The following is a 26547-nucleotide window of genomic DNA, read 5'->3' on the forward strand; positions in this document are numbered from 1 at the left end:
AATAATTTTTTATTATAAAATAAGTTAAGTAAATATTTTAATAGATCATTATTGATTTATTAAAATAAATATTTATATTATTTTTTATTAAATTAATATTAATTAATTAATTAGTTAACTATATTAAAAAATGAAATTATATGTAAAATGAAAAACAAATAGATAGGAGAAAACTCATAATTTTGGAAGGGAATAGAAAACCCTTATATGTGGAAAATAAAATGCTTGAGAATAGTTTATTCCTAGGCAAAAAGTTGAAAACGGTGACAAACATAAGAATTGAATACCTATACCAATTCCCACGTAGAAACTTTGCCAACCAAATGGCCCTTAAGAGGACCAAAAGTGTAATTATATATATACATAATATGATCAAAATTATTATTTATTAAAAATTCAAAGATCAAAATAGACCTTTTAAAAGTTGAGAGACAAAAGTAAAATAAATTTAAAAGTTTGATGGACCAAAATAGGATTTTAACCTTAATTAAAATTAACATATTAAAAGATCATCCTCATTGCCTAATTAGGTTAAGCTAGATCATATCCCTAAAAAATAATAATAAAACAAAAGTAGATATAAATGTACAAGCACTTATCAACATACATAGTTAAATTCTTATATGGTCAAAAAAAAAAAAAAAAAAACCTTGGATCTTTATCATTTAAAGTAGATTCTAACTATATTAATCAAAAGTTATGCGGTACAATATGACAACTAAAATACGATAGATAGATTAATTTTAAGTAAGTTGACCATATATACGGTAGGTATAGATTAATGAATGTAATTGTAATAGTTTATTAAACCTATCTATAAATGACAAGACATACTTATCAAGTAAATTAAATGTACCTAAATTGAAAATGTCAAAGTCCTATTAGCCCTGTTTACTTGAAATTAGACTATGAAAGACCCCTAGTCTTGACATTTATATCTTTATATTTATGATATTTGGTAAGTTGACAAGGAATTGACTTACGGATGGCGCCGTTTGTGATTTTTTTTATTTGATTTGGAATATCATTTTATGAAATTTATAATTAGGTCTTTCCCTTTCTTTGAGTTTAAAATTTTATTTTATTTTGTAATTAACTTTTTTTAAAAAGAAAAAGTGTGATTAAGATAAGATTAGCCATCACCTACCCAAGTACCCATGGTCTTCATTGGATGACGTGGTCAGACTCGGATCTGCCACGTGCCAGAGAAACTATGAACAGTTTTTTTTTTTTTTTTAAAAAAATTAAATTTTTGTTTGTTTAGTTGAAAAAGTTGATAGTAGCAAAATTGGCCTTTATGAGCGTCGCCTTCAAACGTGTGCTACTTTGTGTTTATCAATATCATATTCCCAATTGACACTTGAAATTCTTTTTTAAAGTTCACCTTTAATTAATTAAAAAAAAATACTTAAGTGCATTTCGAATAGCACTTATCGTTATATATCTCATCAAAATTTTCAATCATAATTTGATACGTGGCAAAATTTTCTTATTTATTTTTTGAAATATTTTAGTGACAAAATTTTCTTATTTATTTTTTGAAATATTTTAGTGATTTTTTTATATGACTGACGAGGGTGGGATGTATAAAAGATGAGTTCTACCGGGATGCACCCAAGTATTACCTTTGATTGATCTTATTTTCAGTTTTCTTTTTGAAACTTTAAAAATAATATGCGGGGTTAGGGTATCCAAAAGATTTGAAATTGAGTTATTTGGATTAAGTTGAAGGGCTAGTTGCACAAAATGGAATTCAAGTCCAAAATAATAGAATATGTAGTACAAGGATAAAATAATTGCATATATAGAATAAAAAATGGTAAAAGACCCAAGAACCCATGCCTAGCCACCATTTTGTATGTTGCTTCTCGGTTTTCTCAAATTGAAAATTATCACTGATAGCTACTATTATTGATAGCTTTTAATTTAAGAAGTGTGCTATCAGTGGTAGCTTTCCGATTTGAGAAGTGTGCTATCAGTTGTTATCACTGATAGCTGTTATTGGTGATAGCTTTCAATTTGAGAAGTGTGCTATTAGTTGCTATCGTTGGTAGTTGCAATCAGTGATATTGTTATCAATAATAACTTTCAATTTAAGAAATGTGCTATCAGTTGCTATGACTAATAGCTATTATCAGTTGCTATCAGTGGTGTTGCTATCGGTGAATATCACCGATAGTTACTATTAGTGATAACGATTGATAACTACTATCAATGATAGCTTTCAATTCGAGAAATGTGCTATCAGTTGCTATCATCGATAGTTGTTATTAGTGATGATGTTGTTAGTTATACCTTTCAATTTGAGAAATTGGCTACCAGTTGCTATCACTGGTATGTTTCTATTAATGACAGCCAAATAGTTGCTATTACTAATATGTTTCTATCAATGGTAATGTTCTGATGCTTTTTTGTTGTTTGAATTTGATATTACGTTATACTTGTTTGTAAATAATCGGGGTCTTTTGATTAATTTTTTAATACATGTAGTATATTTATATGTCGTTATTGATGCATATAGGTGTAGAATGATATCCTTCTACATTGATAGTCATAAGTGATATCATTGATAACTACTGTCAATGATATCTGTCACTGATAGTATTCTTGTATTATGTAATGTAGTATTTGAGATGAAATGACTTCTTGAGATTGTTTGATTGTGCATAAAAGTTTTCATTGATAGCATGATATCATAGTATCACTGATAACATGTGATGCGTTTTACTATGCCATGTAATGAATGCTATGTGATACCTTATAAACACATTATTTTATCTAATTTAACCCAAGTATAAATCTAACTAGAATCCTAGTAAGTCCAAGGTCGAACTCAGGGATTGCGTTCTATTGATGCGATGACAAGGATTGTTTTGATCTTGATGCAAATTGTTGTTAAATATGCAATGAGTTAATATACCTATTTTATCACTAATGCAGGTAAATAACGGTGGATGAGATGAAAGTCACAATTGTAAGTAAAACAACCTAAGCGGAGAGATGTAGATTTCTAATGAATAAAATAGTGTTGAAAGAAATATTCACTAATACTTTCTAAGCAAATACATAAACCATGTGTTCGAGCAAATCACTCAAAATCATAAGCTACACTTCTCATTGCGTTTAGCCACAGTGTCCTATTTATGAGATGCATGTGATGAGTCTTTGATGCAAAATATGTCTCTTTATTTCTAAAGGTAATCTCTTCTTGTTTTATGAGGTCTAAATCTTTTGCTTTTTGAAACATTGATTCATTCTATTTAGAGTAATCTCTCGACTTGATCAAAATAAGTCATGAAGCATACATAAAACAAGTTGAATGCACAATTATGCTTTACTTAGTTCATGTTGGTTAAAATTTTCTCAACCCATTTAGAAATTAGTTGCTCATGAATGAAGATGGAGAGATGGATAAACAATAAACTATGGATGCATTTATATTGATAAAAATAAGTTTTTCAACGTTTTATACAATATAAACCACAACAATAGTAGAAAAAAAGAGATAAAGATAGAAAATCAAGTCGGGGGGGTGCAATTCCTTGCTTCTTCTAGCCATGCAGATGACTGCTTTACAAAGATTGTGCTGAAGGTGAAGTTTTCCTTTTGTTTGAGGAAGAAATCTTGAGCTTTCACTCAAGATTTCATGAGGGCTCGAAGGGAATATTTTTAAGTGAGGATTTTTACAGAGTTTTCTCCAATGTCTTGGCTCTCTTCCCTTTTTGTATGGAAATTTTGTTGAGTATTTATAGGCGTCAAATAACAATTTCTTCATCTCTCACTAATGATCGTAATGACAGGATGCATTAATTTCCATCCTGTTGTGTCGCCTGCTTTGTGTCAGAAGTTAATTGGCTCTATCGAAGCTTTCTTGTTAACTACCAACTTGGTCTTTGATTTGACCTCCATCATGATAAACGAGTGTCACGTCTACTGAAATTATAACAAAATTTTCCTTTGTTTTTCTGCTCTTTTCTTCAGCATTTCAGGTTCCACTATTTGGCTGTTATTTTGTGTTTTCTCTTTCATGGTTGTTATGTTAGACTATTGATACTACACCATGTGGCAAATTATATGTTAATAAATAGTGCTACACGACGGGCCATAACAATCGCTGAAGGTCAATCGTTTAGTACATTTCTTCTATCGTTTATTCTCTCTACTTATCGTGTAGCCAATTGTCTCTATTGTTTACATCCTATCGTATACTCTCCATCGTTGACACTCTCGACCCTATCGTGTAGCATTTTCCCTTTATTGCTTACACGCTCAACCCAGTCGTGCAGTCTTCTAGCCTATCGTCTACACTCTCACCTCTATCATGTAGACACTTACTTCTGTCGTTTAGATATTTGACAACGATCGTTTAGCCTTCGCTTCTCTCTATCGTTTACATGGTATCAGAGCTCTAAAGCATCCTGCCCTTCTTCATAGCATCGAGCTCAAGAACATCTGAAGAAAACTCCACCTTACCAGTGATATCAAACCCAGGTATCCATTCAACTGTTCTACCTTTGACCACCACATCTATATCTTCTCCGTCGTTTACCCCACCTGCTACTCAACGTGCCCCTCCCCCTACTCGAAATCCATTCTACCCTCCGCAATATGGCCCTCCACCATCACCCCTTCACTCTCACTATACCGGTTTTCCCACCCATCCTTCTTTTCCAAATCAGGTACCGATTAATCCCTTCTCCACACTCCCATCCCCATAATCCCCCGTAGCAAACTTCTTTCATATGTCCCAATCCCTCACTGTCAAACTAAATGATTCGAACTACCTTCTCTGGAAGAATCAGCTTCTCAACCTCATGGGCTATGGCCTTGAAAGCTTTATTGACGGTACCTATCCTTAGCCACCAAAATACCTCGACCCTCAGCAAACTCAACTCAATCCTCATTTCTCTTATTGGAAGAAGTGCAATCGCATTATTATGAGCTGGTTTTACTCATCTCTCAATGAAGATAAAATGGGAGAAATCGTCGGATACGAATCTGCATTGGAAATCTGGGAAGCACTACGAACAGTCTATGTATCCTCTTCAATAGCTCGGATTATGGGTTTGCACTCTCAGCTTTAAAAGATACGAAAGGATGGCATCAGTGTCTCTCAATACCTTGCTAAGATCAAAGATATTGCCGACAAGTTTGCTGCTATTGAGGAATCCCTGTCTTACCGTGATCATCTTGCATACATTCTCGAAGGCCTCGGCAATGAATACAATCCTTTTGTGACTTCCATTCAGAACATAACTGATCGCCCATCCATCGCTGATGTCCGCAGCCTCCTCATCGCATATGACTCTCGGCTAGAATCCCAGTCTGCTATGGAGAAACTCCAACAAATACAAGCCAATGTCACCCATCTATCCCTACAATGTTGACGTTCTTACTAGCCTCAAACTACCAGGTCATCCTTCCGACCTCCTCTATCTCTTTCAGGTATTCTTTCTAACCCTGCTTTCTTTTCCGTGAATGCCACTGATTATACATCTCATAGATCACCTATCCGTGCTCAACGACCACCCACCCAACAACCATCACACTCTTCCAATCGACCACAATGTCAAATTTGCAATAAGTTTGGCCATACAACATTATCCTGCTACAACATTGATAATCCTAAATACAAAACAATTTAACATCCCCAAGCCTATTTTGCTCAAGCAACACCAACCCCAACTCAGCCATTATCCTATATCACTATCCCCCTACTCCAAAATCAAATCATCCCGATGAAGGCTGGTATATGGATTCCGAAGATACTCATCACATGACTCCTGACCTGTCCAACATCCAACAGCCTATCCCTTATTATGGTGGTGAACAAGTTGTCATAGGAAACGGTAAGTCCCTTCCCATCTCTCACATTGGTTCCTCCTCCTTTCTTTCATGTACATCTAATACTTCGATTTATCTTCGCTCTGTTCTTCACACACTCAATATCTCGAAATCTAATTAGCATCAGTCGTTTATGTTATGATAATAATGCTTATGTTGAGTTTTTCCATGACTTCTTTGTTGTGAAGGATCTTTAAACTAAGAGTCCACTCCTTCGGGGCACATTTGATCGTGACCTATACAAGCTCTCTATCACTCCATCTACTACATGATCATTCAATTCCTCCTCTCATCCAACTGCCTTCATCTCAGCACTCACAGACTTCTCTTTGTGCCATCATCGTTTAGGACACCCCTTCTCTCCAGTAGTTCAATCTGTTTTGTAAAAATGCAAATTGAAGTACAAAAATAATACTAATGTACCAGTTTGTGAACACTGTCAAATGGCCAAGAGCCATCGTTTACCTTTTCAATCTTCCAATTCTCATCCATCCTCTCCCTTTGATATAGTATATGACAATGTATGGGGTCCTTCCCTTATCAATTCAATAAATGGAGATAGATATTTCTTGTTATTTATCAATGCTTTCTCGCGTTTTACTTGGATGTACACAATGAAAGCAAAATCTGAAGTTCTCCCCTGTTTTCTTAAGTTTCAAGCAATGATTTCAAACCAGTTTTCCACCACCAATAAATCAATCTAAACTGATGGAGGAAGGGAGTTCAAAGCTCTCTCACCTATACTAGACAAACTTGACATAATCCACCGTTTATCTTGTCCTTATACACCTCAACAAAATGACACTGTCAAACGAAAGAACAGGCATGTCGTTGAAGTTGGTTTAGCCATGCTTGCCCATTTCTCTGTTCCACATACCTTCTGGCCTTTTGCCTTCCACACCGCTCTCTACCTTATCAACCGGCTACCCACACCTCTCCTTGCAAACAAATCCCGCTATGAAATCTTATACTCTAAACCTTCTGATTACCAACTTCTTAAAGTATTCGGCTGCACCTGCTTTCCATTCCTTCAACCGTTCAATGACAATAAACTCTAATACAGGTCTCATCAGTGCGTATTTTTAGGCTACTCTTCCTTGCACAAAGGATATCTTTGTCTCCATCGCACAACAGGTTGCATTTATGTCTCCAGGCATGTCATTTTCAATGAAACTGCGTTCCCTTTCCTTGATAACTCTCCATCAATCTCTTTTCCTTCACACTCTTCTTCTCCTATCCTTTCCATTCCCATTCCCATTCCCATCAGTCCTTCCTTTTTATATCAGGTCACTGCCAATTCCCAAAGCAACTGTGTTCATCACCATGATCCCCCCTACCTACCTTCTTCCATCCCATTTCCATCCCTCCAACCCACACCTGACCCTACACCACTCAATCAACCCACTCCTCATCTTCCTCAATCACCTGAATCATCAACCAATCCACCAGCTTCCATTATTCCCTCTCCCTCACCACCACCCACCTCTGCTCTCCCGACTCCTGTTGCTTCCCCACACCCCAACCTTCCCATCACCTCAGAACCACCACCATCCCTACCTCTCACAACCAATAACCACCCCTTGATTACACGGTAAAAAATGGGCATTTTTAAACCAAAGGCTTGGCTGTTTGAGGTTACTAACTTGGACGATACAGAACCACGATCTTACAAGGAAGCCATCCTTCATCCAATATGGAAGCAAGCAATGCTTGAGGAATATGAAGCCCTCATAAGAAATAATACATGGTCTCTCACACCTCTGCCCTAGGATCGCAAGGTAATTGGCAGCAAATGGGTGTTCAGACTCAAACAAACTCCATCAGGTGAGATTTCTTGTTTCAAGGTTCGTTTGGTTGCTCAAAGTTTCAACCAAGACTATAACATCGATTATTTTGAGATCTTTAGTCCAGTTGTCAAGCCTATAACCATTCGACTCGTACTATCCATTGCTCTGTCTCATAACTGGATCATTCGGCAACTTGACGTACACAATGCCTTCCTCAATGGCGACTTATCTGAGGAAGTATACATCAAGCAATCACCTGGTTTCATAAGTGATCAAAACACCCTGATCATGTGTTACTTCTGCACAAGGCATTGTATGGCCTCAAGTAGAGTCCTCGCGCATGGTTTTCAAAGCTCAGTACCTGTCTGATGCATGGGGCTTCTCTAATGCGAAATATGATACATCTATGTTCATTTTCCACAACTCACATACTTTAATTACCTTTTTCATTTATGTTGATGACATTATTGTAACTGGAAATAGTTCTGCAATCATTCAACACTTCATTATCTGCTTAAACATTCACTTTGCACTTAAAGATCTAGGCGATCTATCCTTTTTCTTTGGCATTCAGGTGGCTCGCTCATCAAATCACTTACACTTGTTTCAGTCCAAGTATATTCATAGCCTACTTGAACGTGCACAACTCAATGACTGCAAGCCAATTCACTCTCCAAAGGCCGTTGGCGCCTCGTTGTCCCTCACCGATGGACAATCACTAGACAACCCCTCTGAATACAGAAGCTTAGTCGGTGCCCTCCAATATTGTACGCTGACCAGACCAAACATCAGTTTCAGTGTCAATAAGCTTTGTCAGTTCATGCACGCCCCAACAACTTCACATCTTCAAGCAGCCAAACGTCTCATTCGACACCTCAAAGGCACGAATAATCATGGTATTCTTCTAACCAAGTCCCCTGTTTTGGCCTTAACTTACTACACAGATGCCGATTGGGCCAGCTGCCAGAATGACAGACGAAGCACGAATGGATTCTGTGTCTTTCTTGGTTCCATCCTTATCTCATGGAGCTTCTCCAAGCAAAAGGTAGTCTCTCGATCCAGTGCAGAATCCGAATATTGTGGTCTGTCCAATGTTGCCGCTGAGGTACTATGGATCCAATCAGTTCTCACTGAAATTGATGTCAATCGCATCTCCACCCCCTCTACTGCTCTGTGACAACCTCAGTGCCACATACATAGCCGCCAATCCTGTGCTTCACAACCGGACAAAACGTCTTGAGATTGATCTTCACTTCCTCAGAGAAAAGGTTGCTTCCAAATAGCTTTCAGTTAGATTCCTCCTCTCTGAGGATCAACTGGCCGACAACATGACAAAAGCCTTACCAAGTCCTCGATTTCTCAGTTTGAAGACCAAGTTTACAGTCGCGGCAACTCCTCATTCGCTTGCAGGGGGATGTTAAACGAGTGTCACGTCTGTTGAAATTATAACAAATTTTTCCTTCGTTTTTCTGCTCTTTTCTTTAGCATTTCAGGTTCCACTATTTGGTTGTTATTTTGTGTTTTCTCTTTCATGGTTGTTATGTTAGACCATTGATACTAAGCCATGTGGCAAATTATATGTTAATAAATAGCTCTACACGACGGGCCATAAAAATCGTTGAAGGCCGATCGTTTAGTACATTTCTTCTATCATTTATTCTCTCTACTTATCATGTAGCCAATTGTCTCTATCGTTTACATCCTATCGTATACTCTCCATCGTTTACACTCTCGACCCTATCGTGTAACGTCTTCCCTTTATCGTTTACACGCTCAACCCAATAGTGTAGTCTCTTAGCCTATCGTCTACACTCTCACCTCTATCATGTAGACGCTTGCCTCTGTCATTTAGATATTTGACAACGATTGTTTAGTCTTTTGACAACGATCGTTTAGTCTTCGCTTCTCTCTATCATTTATACATCACCCATGTGTCATGTCACATTCTATTGCATCAGGCTATGCATTTCCATCTATGCAAATCGTGTTGAGGTTGATACCCTAAATCTGTGGATCTTGTAGTTTGTAATTGTATGGTACAAAGAGTTTATTTATAAAACCTGAGGTATTTTATTTGATATTTAGTAGCATTAACCCACAAAACTAATAAACAAACATTCAAGGTTATCTTATGTAGCTTAAACATGTATGTGGAGACATATATGTGGATCGTGTTTAAGTGATAACCTAAATGGTTTGTAGTTGATAGATAAGGCTGGGTACCTTATCCTGATGACACTACGAATACGACCTATTTTGTGGATATTACAATTGTAGTAAAGCTCTATAAATGATCTGATCTTGATTATTCATGTAGAGACGTGTGATCAAAGGTGTTCAATATGAAAAGTGTTTGTATAAGACCAGAGCACAAAATGAATAGTCTCATTATATAACATCATTAATAGTAAAGACTTACATTTCACCAAGATGACTATAGGTGATATGACCTGAATCCTGAGTGAGTTGTGAACTCCTGCCTATGAAGGTGGTCCTTTAATTTGCATGAGTGAGAGTGGTCAGTTCGTCGACTCAATATGCTTACAATTTTGGGGTTTCGTCTAATTAAGGAGCTGAAAACACAGCTACACAAGAAAAAATGCACTCTTTCCCAACTGTCGGGATAAGTAGATAAATTGTTCTCTTTAAGGACTGATTCCGGGACATGAACGATGTGGTGCCACACCCTCTCTTGACTCGAGAAGGGTTTGGTCATAGTTAGACTATGACTTATTGTTCATTAGAGGAATCAGTGGTACTTAAGGAGTTAGATGTAGCTACAATGGAAAAACAATATTTTTGGTCCAGCTGTACTTACGAACAATTTGTGAAAGGTCATCATACTATTGATTAATTCAATAGACACTTAAATATATCTATAGTGCGAAGAGTATAGTTGTCGGTCTTTAGTGAAATGACCGATAGTTAATGAAAGTTGAGTAATTTAATTAAAAGAGTTTAATTAATTATTCAAGTACCATTGAAACATCAATCTATAGGTTTATAAAGTCCCTTGGTAGTTCAACTGAGATAATTGAGAATCAAATCATTTTTGGGTTAATTTAAATTGTTCAAATTAATTGAGGGAATTATATAATTAATTCAAAATAATTATATGTGATATAATTAATATAATGTATTTGATACATTATAATATTTAGTCTATTTTGAGAGGAAATAAATATTTGAATATGATTCAAATATAAATTTATATGAATTTGATTCATATAAAAACTATAGGTTAAAATTTAATATGAATTAGATTTATATTAAACACTATATATTTTATGAGAGATTAATAACTTTATGTTATATCTAATGTAACATAAAGTTAGTTATATATATAAACGGTTAAAATATGTTTAATTAGTTATATATTTATATATTTATATATATATTGATATATAATATATAATTTTATATTTTATTTAAAGTAAAAGTGAGAGGGAGTTAATTGTTCCCCTAAATCTCTCTTTTTGATCGTGGATTGTGGGGAGTTGGAAAAAAAATTGTCTTCTTCCTCATCCTGCACGCTGAATTGTGAGTTCCAAAAAGAAAAAAACGATTTGCTTGGGTAAAATCTCCTCTAAAAAAGATAATCCTATCCTTCTTCCTAAAAATTAACAGAAAGTCCCACTCACTCTTGTGAATTCTCACCCCTAAAGGAGAATACTTTGGCAATTCTTGTAGTTGTGTATATTTGTTTGGCTTTTGGAAATTACTGCTTTTGGGATTCGAGGTCCAAGGAATTCGAAGAGTTCGTGCTATTTCAGGAGGAATTTGTGAAGAATCTCGTCTTCAAGAGGTTAGTTTTTCAAAACCCTATTATTCTTTTCACTGTATTATTTTGAAAAGCATACTATAAAATTAAATTTCTTTTAAAATGTATTATATATTTTTTTGTATTTTACATTATGTGAAAAACTAAAATTGGGACCGATCCTGCTTCGCTTCAGACTTTACAGTTTTTCACTTCCAATATTGGCATCGGGAATTTTTTCGCGGTGATATCTTGTGATCACATAAATAAATTTTCTGCATCCAGAAAAAACGATTTTATCTTTTGTGAACTATGAGATTTTGTACGCATGTTCGCATGGTATTATTAATTTCATGTATTTCCATTGACTCAATTTTGTGTTTGTATGGAACATCTCTTGAACAACTTGAAGCTTTCATTCAAAGATTCTACAATAGAAAAAGTTTTTCTCTAGTGTGCAAAATCATACAGAATAGATGATTTTGAGTTGTATATGAGATGGATGGAGTCAATATACCCATCTATTAAAGAACATCTTAGGAATGTTGGATTTAAGAGATGAGCATGTGTCTACTCTAAGCAAAGAAGATACTAAATGATGAAAACTAATAGTTTCAAGAGTTTGAATTCAGTGTTGAAAAATGATAGAAATTTACTTGTCGTTTCAAGACTTGATGCAATCCGAGAGTTACTTCAACAATAGTTTTATGATAGAAGTAAATCAACTTACTTTTTGAAGAGTATTTTGACTACTTAGGTTGAAGGAGTGATGAAAAATCTAGTCGATGAATCACAGAGTTCCACTGTATGTAATTGCTATTTGATTTTGTTTGATTGCTGCATCGTTATCTTATATTGATTGTTGTCATATTGTTATATGATTGTCATATTATATTGATTATATTAAATTTTATGAATTAGTTTAGGAGTTACTATCTTGTATATGCCATACTTATAATACTTATTTTGATTTTACAATTTTTTTAGGCTAATCCTATTGGTGATTATGAATATCAAGTACTTGATGGAGGTAAAACATTTTTGGTAAAGTTGAATTATAATAGTTGACTTGTCGTGTTTGGGATTTGGAAGAAATACCATGCAATCATGCTTTTGTTGTTATTCACACTCTTAATTTAAATCCTTAGTCTTTTGTCTCAAAATATTATTGCTAGAACATTGGCATCAACTTATAATGGTGTTGTTCGCCCTGTCGGTAACCAAAATGAATGGAGTATTGTAGTAGTGAATGACACTATATTGCCTTCGATTGTTAAACATCCAGTAGGAAGACCCTAGAAGAAAAGAATCCTTTCAATTGGTGAATTGGGAAAGCGCAAGAAGTGTTATAAGCGTAGTGGTCATAATAAAAGAACATGTACAAGTCAACCTATTTGAATGATCATATTGTGGCCGTCAAAGATAGCTTTATTATTTGTTTTCATTTGAGTTTATTTTTTCTCACTTGAGTAAGAATAATTTGTTGTTTTAATAGGTACTGTATAACATTGTATTGTTTTAGTGGTTTTTTACTATATTAATGGATTTACTTTGCATCTTTTTTTAGTATATGAATGATGTTGCTATTATCCTTTGAGTGAAACTTAAATTCTCTGCACCACATTAAAGTTATATGTATGCAAGTCAGGTAATCTTGAATGCATTCATATTAAAAGGTAATTAGATGACAATATGACAAAGGACTATTACAATTTAGAATAGAGATGAATTAATAAAAAAAAAATGCAATCAAAACGCAATCATAATATAATCAATAACTATCATAATACAATCAAAACGCAATCATATGACAATTAGAACGTTTTGCCTTTTCTTTATAGGAAGTTTTCTTTCACAGAAATCTCCATCCCTAAACTTGTTTTCCAAGCTTTAAATTCATAATCCACATTGTTATGTTGCTCTTGAATATATTTCTATTAGAAGTTAATCAGATAGAAATAAAAAAATAATTTAATAGCAATATCACTATCTGACAATGAAAAACAATGCTATATATATAATACACACAATTTAGGTAATTAAGAACTTTTCATTCCCAAATAATAAGTACATCTGTTTCACTATCAACATATGTGCTAATATCAAAGTCATTATCAACAAAATATTCTAACTGTTTAACATTATGTGACAAAATATTGTTGAAGAAATTATCAACAAAAAACTAACACAAAACTAGTCTAGGAAGTTCACATCAACACCAAAGTTTACAAAAGTTACCAAAAGAAATTCATTTTCATTTTGTTTGTGAAATGTTCAAATCAAAAGAAGGTGGTTCAATAATAGTGTTGTATTTCGTATCTTCTTTGGAGATTTGTGTTTTTTCGCCATTTCCAAATCAACAGTCTTGGGTGTAGGCTTATCTTGTGAAGACTTTCTTGTCTGCATTCTATTCTGAACGATCTAAAACAAATAGAGAATGAATTAGAAATAAGTATAAGATAGTAATAAGAAGGTAATTGAAAAGCAATTACATGGAAATCAAAGGGCAATCAGATAACAATCACATGGTAATCAGAAAATAATGGTTCCTTTTCTTTGTCATGTTTTTTCTTCTTTGTCCTTTTATCTTCATGTTCTTCTTTGGATTTATCTTCTTCAACCTGTTATCAGAACACACATTTCCAAGTGTATTAATCAAAGTGTATCAGATGACTACTTAGTATTAAGAGAATGTTATTACCTGTTTTTTCCCTTTGTCATTCTTTTTCTTTGTTCTTATCTCTCTCTCTCTTCTTCTTCTCTTAGTTTTTATTCTTCTTCTCTTTTTTAATCTTTTTCAATATCTTTGACAAGCTTTTATATGCAAAATCAGAAAACTGAGATTGTTTTAACATTAACAATCAGATGGATTTCTAAACGATAATTAGATGGAAATCAACTGCTAACTATCTACTGAAAAATAGAGATGTAATCGAATAGAAATCAAAATGTAATAAGATGGAAATCAGATATCAATTAGATGAAAATCAGAAACTACTTAATGAAATCACCTGGTTGATGTTGACTATTTCATCAATTGATTCCAAAAGATCTTCCAACTCTTCCCGTTCTTGTTGTTCTTTTCCATCATTTTTAGGCACTTCTTGTTGTTGCTCATCATCTTTTTCTCGTTCCGCTTCTTCTCCTTCATCTTCTTGGTCTTCTTGTATCTCTTCACGATTATCTTCTTCCTTTTGTCCTTCATTTTCCCCATCTTTTTCTTCTTCTTACCCAGTAAGCAAAGAAACATTATCAGTAAGTTAATATACATCAAATTGTATTAGTAAGCAAATATAATAAATATTTTACCTCTTTATCTTCTAATCATTGGATATTCATCTCATCTTCAATTCTTTGAAGACTTACTGTCAGAGGTCTATTAGGATGGAAGGAGTCTTGAGATTTGCTTCTCCATGTTTTATGTAGCTAATTTTCATTCATGGAGTTGAACAATTCAAACAATGTAGCTGTATTTTTTGAAATCTTAACAATTTCCTCCTTCAAAGATTCCAATTCCTCTTTTATTTTTCTAATGTCCCCTCTAATAGAACCATTTATATCTAAGCTTTGAACCTCTTGTTCATTCCAAACTTCTTCATCATCCAAGCAGTTTGACCTCTTATATTTTCATCTTTCTTCAATTACTTCCGGTGGCTCATTTGTAAAATAATGGAAATAGTTTGAATGTAATTCATCTTCAGATGAATTCAAAGGGACAACTTTAAACTGTATAAAATGAAAACAAATGAATGAGACAAAGAGTAAATTAAAGTAGATAATAATGAAATCACAATGGTTGATAAACTTACATCGCTCACTTTGAAGATGCGCTCTTGGAGATGGTTCCAATCAGACTTCTTTGTCGATCTCTATCTTAGCATTCTCGGGCATTCTTCATTCACTTATGTTACAACTCCATCACCTTGCTCAGAAATTTTTTGGATTATTTCATAGGCCCAACATAATAAGACTTGAGGGAATCCTTGTAAGGTGCAATTTGTACTTTTGGTTTGAGCAGCCATTCTAAAGAATTCTACTGTCAAAGTAAAAGCTAAATTACCCCAAGGAAAGGTGTTTAAAATGTCATCATCCTCAATCATCTCTACGTTCTTCCATTCCACCTTATTATACTTTTGTTTGCAGTTAAGAAAACATTCCAAGATAGACAAGTTGGCAAGCTTAACCATTGAGTCATCATCATATTTACGTACTACTAAAGAAGCAACTATGTTATTCCTATCAATGACATCTAAGTTGTTGAAGACATTATCTCTCAACAAATGCGTTCTATCCTCCCGAATACAAGCTACCATAATTATTATTGTTACAACTGAAAAATTATCAATTTTGACATCTTTACTATTACTGTTACTGTTATTGCTTGATCCCTAGAGGTAGATGTAGAGGTAGAGGTAATGGTAACAATAAATTTGATAAAATTCATAATTTAAAGTAAATGCGATCAAAATTGATCCAATTACATTTGCGACTCAAGCTTATTATAATTGATCTATCAATGAAATTTTATTATGACTACACCAATTTTCATTACAGATTGGTAAACCTATCCTTAATATTTAATACTTTTTAAATACATTATCAAATACATTTTAAGCATTGCCCTAAGAAAAAAAAATACATTTGGAACAATTCTCTAAATTGGAATCCCATTCTAACTTTACTATCAAATATGTATCTAAAAAGAATAAATAATAATCTATCTTCCTTGAAATTCTCTATTTTTCAAATTATGAGAGTTTGCTTTCTTTTCATTTTTTAAGAGTGGTCTAACCCCTACAATTAAGAATTGTAACCTCACAATCACTAGTTAATATGTTTTTCTCTCATACCTTTCTCTATTATAGTTCGATAGTTTGGTGTCTTAGGCGTAGATGAACCACATCAATACATCTTGAACTTGGGTGGATAAACTTTACTGAGGTTATGATATCATAGGGGAAGGTTTGCATAAAAATCACTCGACGCCAAGATGATAAAAAACTTAACACACCTCTAATTCTTATTATTTTTCTATATTTAATATCAAGATGAAAAAAAATGTAAAATGAAAATGTTGTCTTATTCAAAACCCCTTATCTCCCCCTTTTCTCTCTCACTTCACACCTCTAAACGCAATATTCTTATATATAGAGAGAGACACATTCACATCTTTTTAACTCGAAATAAAAATGGTTGGGGAGAGAAAATGTTCCTTTTTTAAAATACATCCGGAAGAGATCCAGTAGAGATGGGGTGAGACATGTAGTTTAGAGAATTAAAGTATGTGGCTATGAACCACAATGTTGGTGTTCAAATCCCTCCTCGTCCACAACCGAGCAAAAGGGTGAAGGGCTTTTCCCTCTAAAGTAGGAAAATCATGATTGAGATAGCAAACTCAAAGCTATCAAACTTGGGTGTGGGTATTGTGTTAAAATGGAATGTATTGATAACGAGTATATAACGCAGTTTAAATAGTAAGATCTTGTGCTATAAACGCATAAGCAAAAGAGTACGTATATTAAGCTATCAAGGAAGTAATAACTCCTAAAGCAAAGCCTAATTGAAAATGAAGGGAATTATTGATTGTATCATAAAAGACTTTTATGTGCCCCAATCGTCCTTGGCATAATGTCCCTAAAAGATCTTTTATATTGTGTCCAATTCAGAAGTTAGATCCACACATATGACTAGAAATTGTTCTGACTCTTCATAAATGATGCTAAATCGATCGGCTCATCTTCATCTTCGGAATCCATAGGATATAAAAAAAAATAGCCATTTGGTTGGGAGGAGCCAATGAAAAGCCGGGGCAGAGCCTTTTAATCACTAACGAACAACCACCAACAACAACCTTAGCCTTTCTAACATATGGCTTAGACAAAGAGAGCCGTTTGGTTCAAAATTCAAGCAACCCAACGATGAACACCATCCTCCCCATTTCCTCGTACTACTTACTCCATTCACCACTCACCCAAATTTATAATCAATCAATTAATACCAATTAACCACAAAACCAGATTGAATCAAATTCAAAAAAATAAAGAATTAATTGAATGAATCCCCAAAAAAAGAAAAAACAAAAAATCTGTGATAACAAAGAAAAGAAAAGAAAAAAAGAAAAAAAAAAGTAGCAGCAGCTATGGAGGACCTGGCTGGCTCTGACTGTGTTCTTGGTTCTCCCCGGCTATGGCTGAACAACAGAGCTCCTCGTAAACTGTAATGGCGTCCCCACAAAAGCCCGTCAACCCCACAAAAATCTGCCTCAACCCCAATTGAATCTCACTCCCACTAAACTTACCCACTTTATGCACAGTCCCCGCCGCCACCGCCATTGTCTTCTCCTCAAAACCTTGATTCGTCGCTGTAGTCTTCTTCACTTTAATCTTCTTCTCCAAATCTTTATTTGCCAACGCCAATCTCTGCAGATCCCAACTCTGCTGTTCCAGCGCCTGATCCAACTTCGAGACCAGCCCCTGTATGGCCTCAGAGACGTCCTTGTCGGAGAATCTTTCGGTGGTGTCGGACCAGAGGTGGCCGATTACGAATACGGGAGGAGCCCCGATTCTTGCCGGAGAGAAGGGCGGCGGGCAGCCTCCGTTGGGGGTTTCTTCGGGCTCGGGTTCGTATAATAGGCATCGGAGAAGCCAACCGTTGAGGGCTTTGATGCAGTCCTTTTGGGTAGCGATTAAATCGATGAAATTTGATCTCCAATTCTCGAGCTCAAGTTTTAGATCCATGGCGGCTTCCAGATGAGCGTCGTCGAGGGCGCCGTTGAGGATCGATTCGAAGGGTTTGGGGTCTGTTAGTGATTGTATTTGTTGCTTGTGAGATTCTGACATGACTTTCCACATGCTCTGTAATCTGTGAAGAACAAGAAGAAGAAGAAAAATTATAAATTATTTCAAATGATTTTCGGGTGAAAGAAATGAATAATGTGGCATTACCCATGAATCAATTCATTCATCTCTGCTAAAAATTCTTCATCTCTCAATTTGCTTATTGTAATCGAAATCCTATCAACCACCTGAATTGAAATTTTCAATTTGATCGACAAATTTCTGATGGAGTTTCGAAGGGGATCAATTTTCCGAGTATCGGCCTTCTTCTCCACCAAATTCTTCAGCTGCCGGCATTTCTTCTCCAAAATCATACGCAATCTCTCCTCAGCCTAACCCCAATCCATAAATAAACTCAGAAACAGATATTCGTAAAAATGGCAGAATCAGAACAAACCCATTAAAGAAAGAAGCACAACCTTCACTTCCAGGTACAGTTTCTGCTCCCAAACACACAGCTTCTTCAAAATAGACAATAAACCTCGTGAGCCTGTTCTTGAATCTTAATCACCATGGAAACAATGAGAAATCAATCAATGCCTAAGAAACAGAGCTATTTACAGTGAAGAAGAAGAAGGGAAAAAAAAAAAAGGTGATACCTTTGCAAAAACTCATTCTTTGACCATAAGAAAGCAGCTTGGAAATGGAATTGCTCGATTCAGAAGCTTTTTCAAAGGAGCCCTTGATTTCTCTCATTAAATCCAACATACCCATCTTTGGATCATCAATCTTCTTTTCCGGTTTGTTTGATTTTTCAGCTTCATCATTTTTCTTCGAATCAACAACCACCGCCGGTTTCTTCTTCTTCTTCACCACAACTCTCGTTGTTTGTAACTTCTGGTCTGCTCCTTCGCGATCCCAATTGAAGATGGGTTGTTCGTATCTTTCATAGGTCTCGAAGAAATTAAAGAAATCCCACGATGAGCCAGTCGGCGGCGGCGGCGGTGGCTGTCCTCTTGCGTAGTCGTAATTCGAGAACAAGAAACTTCCAACCGGGGGAGATTGTGGTTTCTCTTGATTAAAACACCCATCTTCTTCTTCTTCTGTGGAATCAGAATCGGAATCCGAGTCGGCATCAGAATCAGAATCGGATCTCTCCATTGTAGGGGCGGCAGGCGGCGGTGGAGGACATTTCAAATCACCGCCGCCGATTTCACCGTCTTGGTCAAACAAACGGCGGAGAGCGGAGGCGGTTTTGTTAAGTGAATCAGCATAAGCAGAGTGAGAATCGACGAGAGAATGGGTAAAAATGAGAGCTTGGTCAAGAAATTTGCAACGGTCACGGCAGAGAGCCACCGCCGGAAGGTTGTCGAGCTTGGAGGAGGCACAGCCCATCGGAGGTGGCCGTCGCCGGAGAAATCCCAAATCTGGCAACACAGAGAAGGTCAGTTATAAAAGGGAACGAAAATTCTAACGCTCGAGGTTTATGGGACAATAAATAGTAGGGAATTAAAGAGAGAGAGAAAAAGGGAGTGAGTGGCAAAATGGAGTGAAGAAATTAATGAGAAGATGAAGGGACAGAAAAAAGAGAATGTTGGCGGGATTCGCATAACGTCTCTTTTTAATTTGCAGAAGTGGTCCCTGATTTTCTTGGTTTTTAAATTTGGGGTATTTTCATCGAGTCCCCAAAGAAATAGATTATTATTATAGAATTCAGTGGTGAGGTGAGGTCACGTAACAGTGTAAAGTAAATAAGAGAGCCGTTGGATTAGCATAATAAGATTTAGAGCGTTTTTGTTTTGGGGAGGTAAAAAAAAAAGGCATGACTGGAATTGGAACTTATTTATTTTTTTTTATAGTAAAAATTTGAATTGAATTATAAAGCTTGGGGCCTAAAAAGAAGATTTTTTTTTTCTTTTTTTTTTCTTTTTAAGTAGTGGAAGTGGGATTGGTTTTGTCTGTACTATGGTTTTACCTTTTGCTTTTAGATTGTCTTATTTTTTAAGGTAGGAAGTGGGACCAAATTGGAGGGGTGGAAAGTATGAGTGGTGTTGTGTTGTGTTGTGTTGTGTTGTTTTACCTTTTTACATTGTGCAGATTTTGTGTTGCGATTACTATGTCAACGGAAAGCAATCATATAAAATATGATGGAATAATTGGAGTTTGTGATTCCACTTTCGCATGCGATTGTTTTTTGGTATTGTTTTCTGAAGGGTTGAGAATCACTTTGGTTTTGGCCTATAATAAAAGAAAAATATATTTTTAACAGTTTTGTATTTATTTAAATTAATTTCAAGAATCAAATAGTAAAAAATTAATACTTCAATTACTTGTAAAATAATTTATATTTAATTCTTTAATTAATTCTAAAAACGTTTTTTATTCTTCAATTATTTTTCCTTTAAAAGGGATTTTTAGTTTTTTAGAAAAAATAGACAAAGAAGATTTCGCCTTTTCTTCTTCCTCATGTTTTCCTCTCTAGATCTATTATTTTCTGAATAATTTTTCATCGATTCTAACCTGTTCTCGGAGAAGTGCACGTAAAAATTTAAGAGTTGTGTTAACCTTAGGGAGCAACCGGCTTTGGTGATCTAGCACTGAGGTCGCATCGATCTTGTTTTCAAAACAGTGGGTTTATCCACGACACAACAATTGACATTCGGTTCCAACAATTTGAAAGCAATATAGTTCCATTTTGTTCCAAATGTCGATCAAATTTGAAAAGATCCTCCTTGAAAATAATGAAGGATGACACAAGAGGCCAATGGGATAAGATCCTTGTTCGTTGGATTTTAGTGATAACATCACATTTTAGAATGATGCATTATCTTCGATACTCCCCATAATCAAGAAGCTTATGGCGGGAGGCCTTCGCATATGGGTTTATAGAGGATATGAAGGCATTTGATGAAACTCCAATTGGGATTGTTAATGATGTTGAGCTTTGATAATGTTTAAACCCACCTTTGGTCTGTAATTTCTGGATTTTGTTTCTGATTGATGAAGTTGATGAACTCTTCAACTTGGTTACCTTTGGTGTTAGAATTGAAGGGATCGAATCCTGAGCGAAAGCATATGAATGCCTTGCATTTCGTTCTTTCAACTTAAATGAAACAAAATCAACACAAAAACATAACCAAATGGGGGATAAATATTCAATAAACCAGCATATTATTTGAAGAGCAGAAAGGAAAAGGGGAAGAAGAATATCACATACCTTCATCGATTCCCGAACTCTTCGTGATTTCCTCGTCGTCTTCTCCGAAATGATTCTCCAACGAACAATAGGCACCATCGTAAGTCAGACCTCATTATTCTCTAGGAACCAAAGGGAGAAGAGTGGTCTCTCACACTTGGTTAAGGAAGAAGAATATAGAATACAGAGAAGAGAAATTTTGAGAAGAGAATAATTTTGGAGGCTATGATTTCCGTTAGCTGAGATTATCTCAATTCAGGGGAGAAGTAATTGATCACCCTTTGGTGGTTGTTGCTATAAACCTCTAAAGTATCGTTGCAAAAATGAAAATCAATAGTTTATTAGGGTTCCATGATTACATATATTTCTGCTAAATTGATTGGATTATTAAGTAATGAGTTATGACAAATATAACTAATACGGTCAATTGATTGTTGTATGTTTCAGCATGTTTTTCACAATCATATCTTTGCTTAAAAATGAGAAATTAATTGGTAAAAACTATGTGACATACCTGAATATAATTCTGGTTATTGATGATCTGCAGTTCATCTTGACGGAGAAAGGTCCTCCAATCCCTGCTCGAACGGCCTATCTATAGCAACAGATGGAACAACCTTACTAGTACCGACTCGAAGAGTCATCTCTTTAGCTTCCAATTGTCTCTAGGAATCAAGTCCCTAGTAGGAATAATACACGTGATTAGTAGCCTCTGAATCAACTATCCAGTCAGAATCATTATTCTCTAATAAGCACGACTCTAGGATAAGTAAATCAAAGTTGTTGTCATTGGATCTCTTCTTATGCTGGAGAGCAGTGGGATCAACTGAACATCCTTATTATGAATTCCAAGTTTTTCTTCCAGATCAAACCTCTTTGATAAACTTCTCTAGAGTTAGTTGTTGGGTTTTATGTCCTAAAACTCGTAGTTTGTAAAAAATAAACTTATTCTGCTTTCAGTAAAGATGTTATTGATGTTTATTCAATAAATTTGTTATTAAATATATGAATTGCTCATTTCATTTTACAAAGAACCTAAATCCAATAAACTAAGATCCATGACTATTACATGAATACTTGGACTTTATGAAGAGACATAAAATGGATCAAGTTGGAGTAGATAACCAAAATGGTCTATAGTATACGGATAAAGCTGGGTATCTTATCCTAAGGACACTATCAGATGTGACCCATTTTGTATTTAGTACAAATGATGTGATCTTGAATTGTTCATGTGGAGACATGTGAGTGGGAGCATCTTGTGTAAAGAGTTTGTATTAGACCGAATCAAGAAATAAGTCACTTTTACTTTATAATGTTGTTTACTTTTTAAGACTGACTATTTCAAAGCAATGACCCAGGTAACTTGACCTTAATGCTGAGCTAATTATGAACTCCTGTTTATTCAGGATTATCCTTAGATTTGCATGGGTGAGGGTCGGCTCTATAGCGCTGGCTCAATAAGCCTTCTATTTCAGGGGTAAGATCGGGTATGTTGGGTTGTATGTTTTAAAATTCGCAGTTTGTAAAGTTAAATATATTCTATTATCAATAAAGATGTTATTTAGCATTTCTTCAATAAAGTTGTTATTGAATCTATAAATTACACTTATACAATCTAAATTCAATAAACTAAGATCGATGGTTGTTATATGAATACATGAACTTTATGTGGAGACATAAAAGTGTTAGAATAAGATAACATGTAGCGGAAGTATCAAGAATCCATAAGCATTCAAATTCACTAATTTTGGCAGAAATTAGAGCATGCTCACCTAAATAAGAGGGTTTTAGATCATACCTTTGTAGAACTCTTCAAGATCTTGATCACACAGCAACAGTCTTCACCAAAGATCACCGTGAACCACCTCAAGATCTTCCGCACTATCCTATTGGAGATTTAGACCGAGTTATGGGACTCAAGAAAAACTTGAAGAGACAGAATTACAGAGGAAAGCTCACAGTAGCACACTACCGAAGAACTCTTTCTTCCGGTTGAAATTTTCTCTCAAAATTTCTGTGTAATGCATGCCTTCATATCACTCCATTCTTCTTTATTTATTGCAGTTGAACATGCAAAAGAAGGAATGTGAATGACTTATAGCTCATGCTTGGAGTTTAATGAAGAAGAGGAAGTGTGCTTTGTGTGAGCATGAAGAAGATGGTAATGGAAAACTTTAAAATTCCATTTGTGCATGTAATCATATTTTCCAATTTTTCTTTAAAACCAAAATTTGATTTCAAAATCCATTACGATTTTAAAAGTGAAAAATAATTTTCTAAAATTAATTTCATAAATTAATTTAAAAATATTGATTAATTTAATATCAAATATTAAATTAATTTTTGCACAAAACCATCTTCATATATTTAAATCATATTTAAATATATATTCTCGTATTCCGTTTAATTTTAATTTGAATGTTTCAAATTAATTTTTCAAGCTACTCTAAAGCTTAACCATTTACGAGCTAGTAGGGAGACCTCGTAGACCTACAAATCATGAGCTCCAAGTCAATCCTTCACAAGTTATTCGTAACCACAGCTGAGTCAAAATAACCGTTTTACCCCTGTGAATACATCTTGTTGCTTAAGTTCCCACTGACCCTCTAATGAACAATTTTGATTCATAATCCCTATGAATCAAATCCTTTCTCTATCATGAGAAGGTAGGGCCCTGATTCTTTAAGACCTAGAATCAGTACTTAAGAGAACAACTTATCTACTAACCCTAAATCGGGTAGGAGCGAATTCCATTTTGCAAGGCTATGTCCCCAGCTATTCATCTGGTCTTATCCCCAAAATAGGAAGCTTATTGAGTAGTGGTGTTGAACTACTCTCACCATTTGCAGATCAAACGATAATCCCGAACAAACAAAAGTTCATAGCTAGCTCAGGATTAAGATTGAGTTAACCTAGGTTATTTGATAAATGAAATAGTCAGTTTTAACAGTAAATGGTCGATAAAAAGAAAAGTGACTATTTTGTGGTCTAGTCTATATGTAAACTCATTACATATGATGCCCCCACTCATATGTCTCAACATGAACGATTTGTGGATCACATCGTTTGTAGCACTTTACAACTTCCTGTAACAACTACAGAGTGGGACACATCCAATAGTGTTACCAAGATGAGATACCCAATTTCATCCATATACTTATTAGACCATTTAGGCTATATACTGTCAACTTGATCTTGTTTATGTCACTACATAAAGTTACAGTATTCAGACTATAGCCATGGATATGTTTATTAGATTTTCATAAGAAGATGCAAAATCAACAAGTCATTTATTATTGATAAATAGAATGTTTAACATGAACTGCGAGTTCTAGGACATTCTCAACAATCTCCCACTTGGACTAAAACTCCAGTGAGAACAAATATATACAATATAATGTTGAGAAACGTAATGGAAAAAATACAATAAACTAGGGTATCTACTATACCATAGACATTCTCCCATTTGCCCTAGATTACACTACTCAAAGTCTTAGTCCAACTAGGTAGCCCTCGAATACTTTAGCCGAGAAGGCCTTTGTGAATGGATCAACAAGGTTGCCTTCAGAGGTAATCTTTATGACGATCACATCTCCTCTGTGCACTATCTCCCGGATGAGATGGTACTTTCTTTCAATGTGTTTTCCACGTTTGTGACTCCTGGATTCTTTTGAGTTGGCAATAGCACCCTTATTGTCACAATATAGTGTGATAGTCAGGTGCATATCTGGAACGACTTCCAAATCAGCCAAGAATTTGGATAGCCATACTGCTTCTTCAGCAGCTTCGCATGCATCCATGTATTCCACTTCCATTGTGGAGTCAACGATACAACTTTACTTGATGTTTCTCCAAACTATAGCTCCTCTGTTAAGAGTGGAAAACTAATTCTGAGGTAGATTTCCTGGAATCTACGTCAGTTTGAAAATTAGAATTAGTGTATCCTGTAAGAATCAAATCCTTAGGTCCATACACAAGCATATAGTCCCTCGTTCTCCTTAGATACTTGAGGATATTTTTTACAACAGTCCAGTGACCATGTCCTAGATTGGATTGGAACCTGCTGATGATTCCAACTGCAAAACATATGTCAGGGCGTGTACATAACATAGCGTACATCAAACTCTCAATTGCAGATGCGTATGAAATTCTGTTCGTCTTCTCCATTTCTTGAGGTGTCTTAGGACACTGTTCCTTTGACAAATGAATTCCATGCCTAAAAGGTAATAAACCTTTCTTTGAATTTTGCATATTATACCTTGACAACATCTTGTCAATATAAGATGCCTGAGATAGTGCCAATGTTTATTCTTTCAGTTTCAAAAAATTTGTATTCCTAGAACATACTGAGCATCATCAAAATCTTTCACTGTGTTGCTAATCATCTCTTTACGTCAGTAAAGAAAACTTGTTTCATTCCCAATGAGCAAGATATCATCAACATGTAGAACTAAGAATGCTACAGTTTTGTTGACTATCGTCTTGTATACAAAAAGTTCGTCAACATTCTGTTCAAAACCATAAAATTTGATCGTCTTATATTCCAGGATCTGGACGCTTGTTTCAATCTATAACCGAATCAATTAAGCTTACAAACTTTCTGTTCCTGTCCTTATTCGATGAACCCTTCTGGCTGAGACATAAAAATACTTTCATCAAGATAGCCATTCAGAAAAGCTGTTTTGACATCCATTTGCCATATCTCATAGTCATAATATGTGGCAATGGCAAGTAGTATTCTTATTGATTTGATCATGGCAACCGGAGAAAAAGTTTCTTCATGATCAACTCCTTCTCTTTGGGTAAAACCCTTTGCCACGAGTTTGGCTTTATAGGTCTATACCTTACCAGTTTGGTCTCTTTTTCTCTAGTAGATCCATTTACATCCTATAGGTGTAATCCCATGTGGTTGATCTACAAGTTCCTAGACAGAGTTGAAATACATAGACTCCATTTCATCATCCATGGCTTTTATCTATTGTTCCTTGTCGACATCTTCCATTGCCTTTTTAAAGGTTAATGGATTTTCTAAACTATCATCTTGTATGATGTTTTGAGATTCTGTTAAATCCATGTAGCGTTCAGGTTGTTGAATAACCCTCCCAATACGTCGAGGCATCCCCAACTCTTGGGATGGACGTGACGGGGTAACAACCATTGTTGATGGACCAGCTTGATCAA

General features: G+C 35.1%; 2 protein-coding genes across 2 annotated transcripts; one reads left to right on the forward strand and one right to left on the reverse strand.

Moving 5' to 3' along the window:
* The first annotated feature begins 7971 nt into the window (after nt 1-7971).
* On the forward strand, nt 7972-8808 carry LOC120076196 (uncharacterized mitochondrial protein AtMg00810-like). The gene has a single exon (XM_039029961.1). It carries the CDS (start codon nt 7972-7974, stop codon nt 8806-8808), a length of 837 nt encoding a protein of 278 aa, XP_038885889.1.
* An 8325-nt stretch (nt 8809-17133) lies between these two features.
* On the reverse strand, nt 17134-19724 carry LOC120075318 (nitrate regulatory gene2 protein-like). The gene is made up of 4 exons (XM_039028601.1): nt 18827-19724; nt 18647-18729; nt 18336-18559; nt 17134-18252 (listed from the first exon to the last, which is right to left on the reverse strand). Exons 1-4 carry the CDS (start codon nt 19560-19562, stop codon nt 17529-17531), a joined length of 1767 nt encoding a protein of 588 aa, XP_038884529.1. The 5' UTR covers nt 19563-19724; the 3' UTR covers nt 17134-17528.
* Between the last annotated feature and the right edge of the window lie 6823 nt (nt 19725-26547).

This window comes from Benincasa hispida, chromosome 4 (genome assembly GCF_009727055.1).
Source record: "Benincasa hispida cultivar B227 chromosome 4, ASM972705v1, whole genome shotgun sequence".
Taxonomy (NCBI): Eukaryota; Viridiplantae; Streptophyta; class Magnoliopsida; order Cucurbitales; family Cucurbitaceae; genus Benincasa; species Benincasa hispida.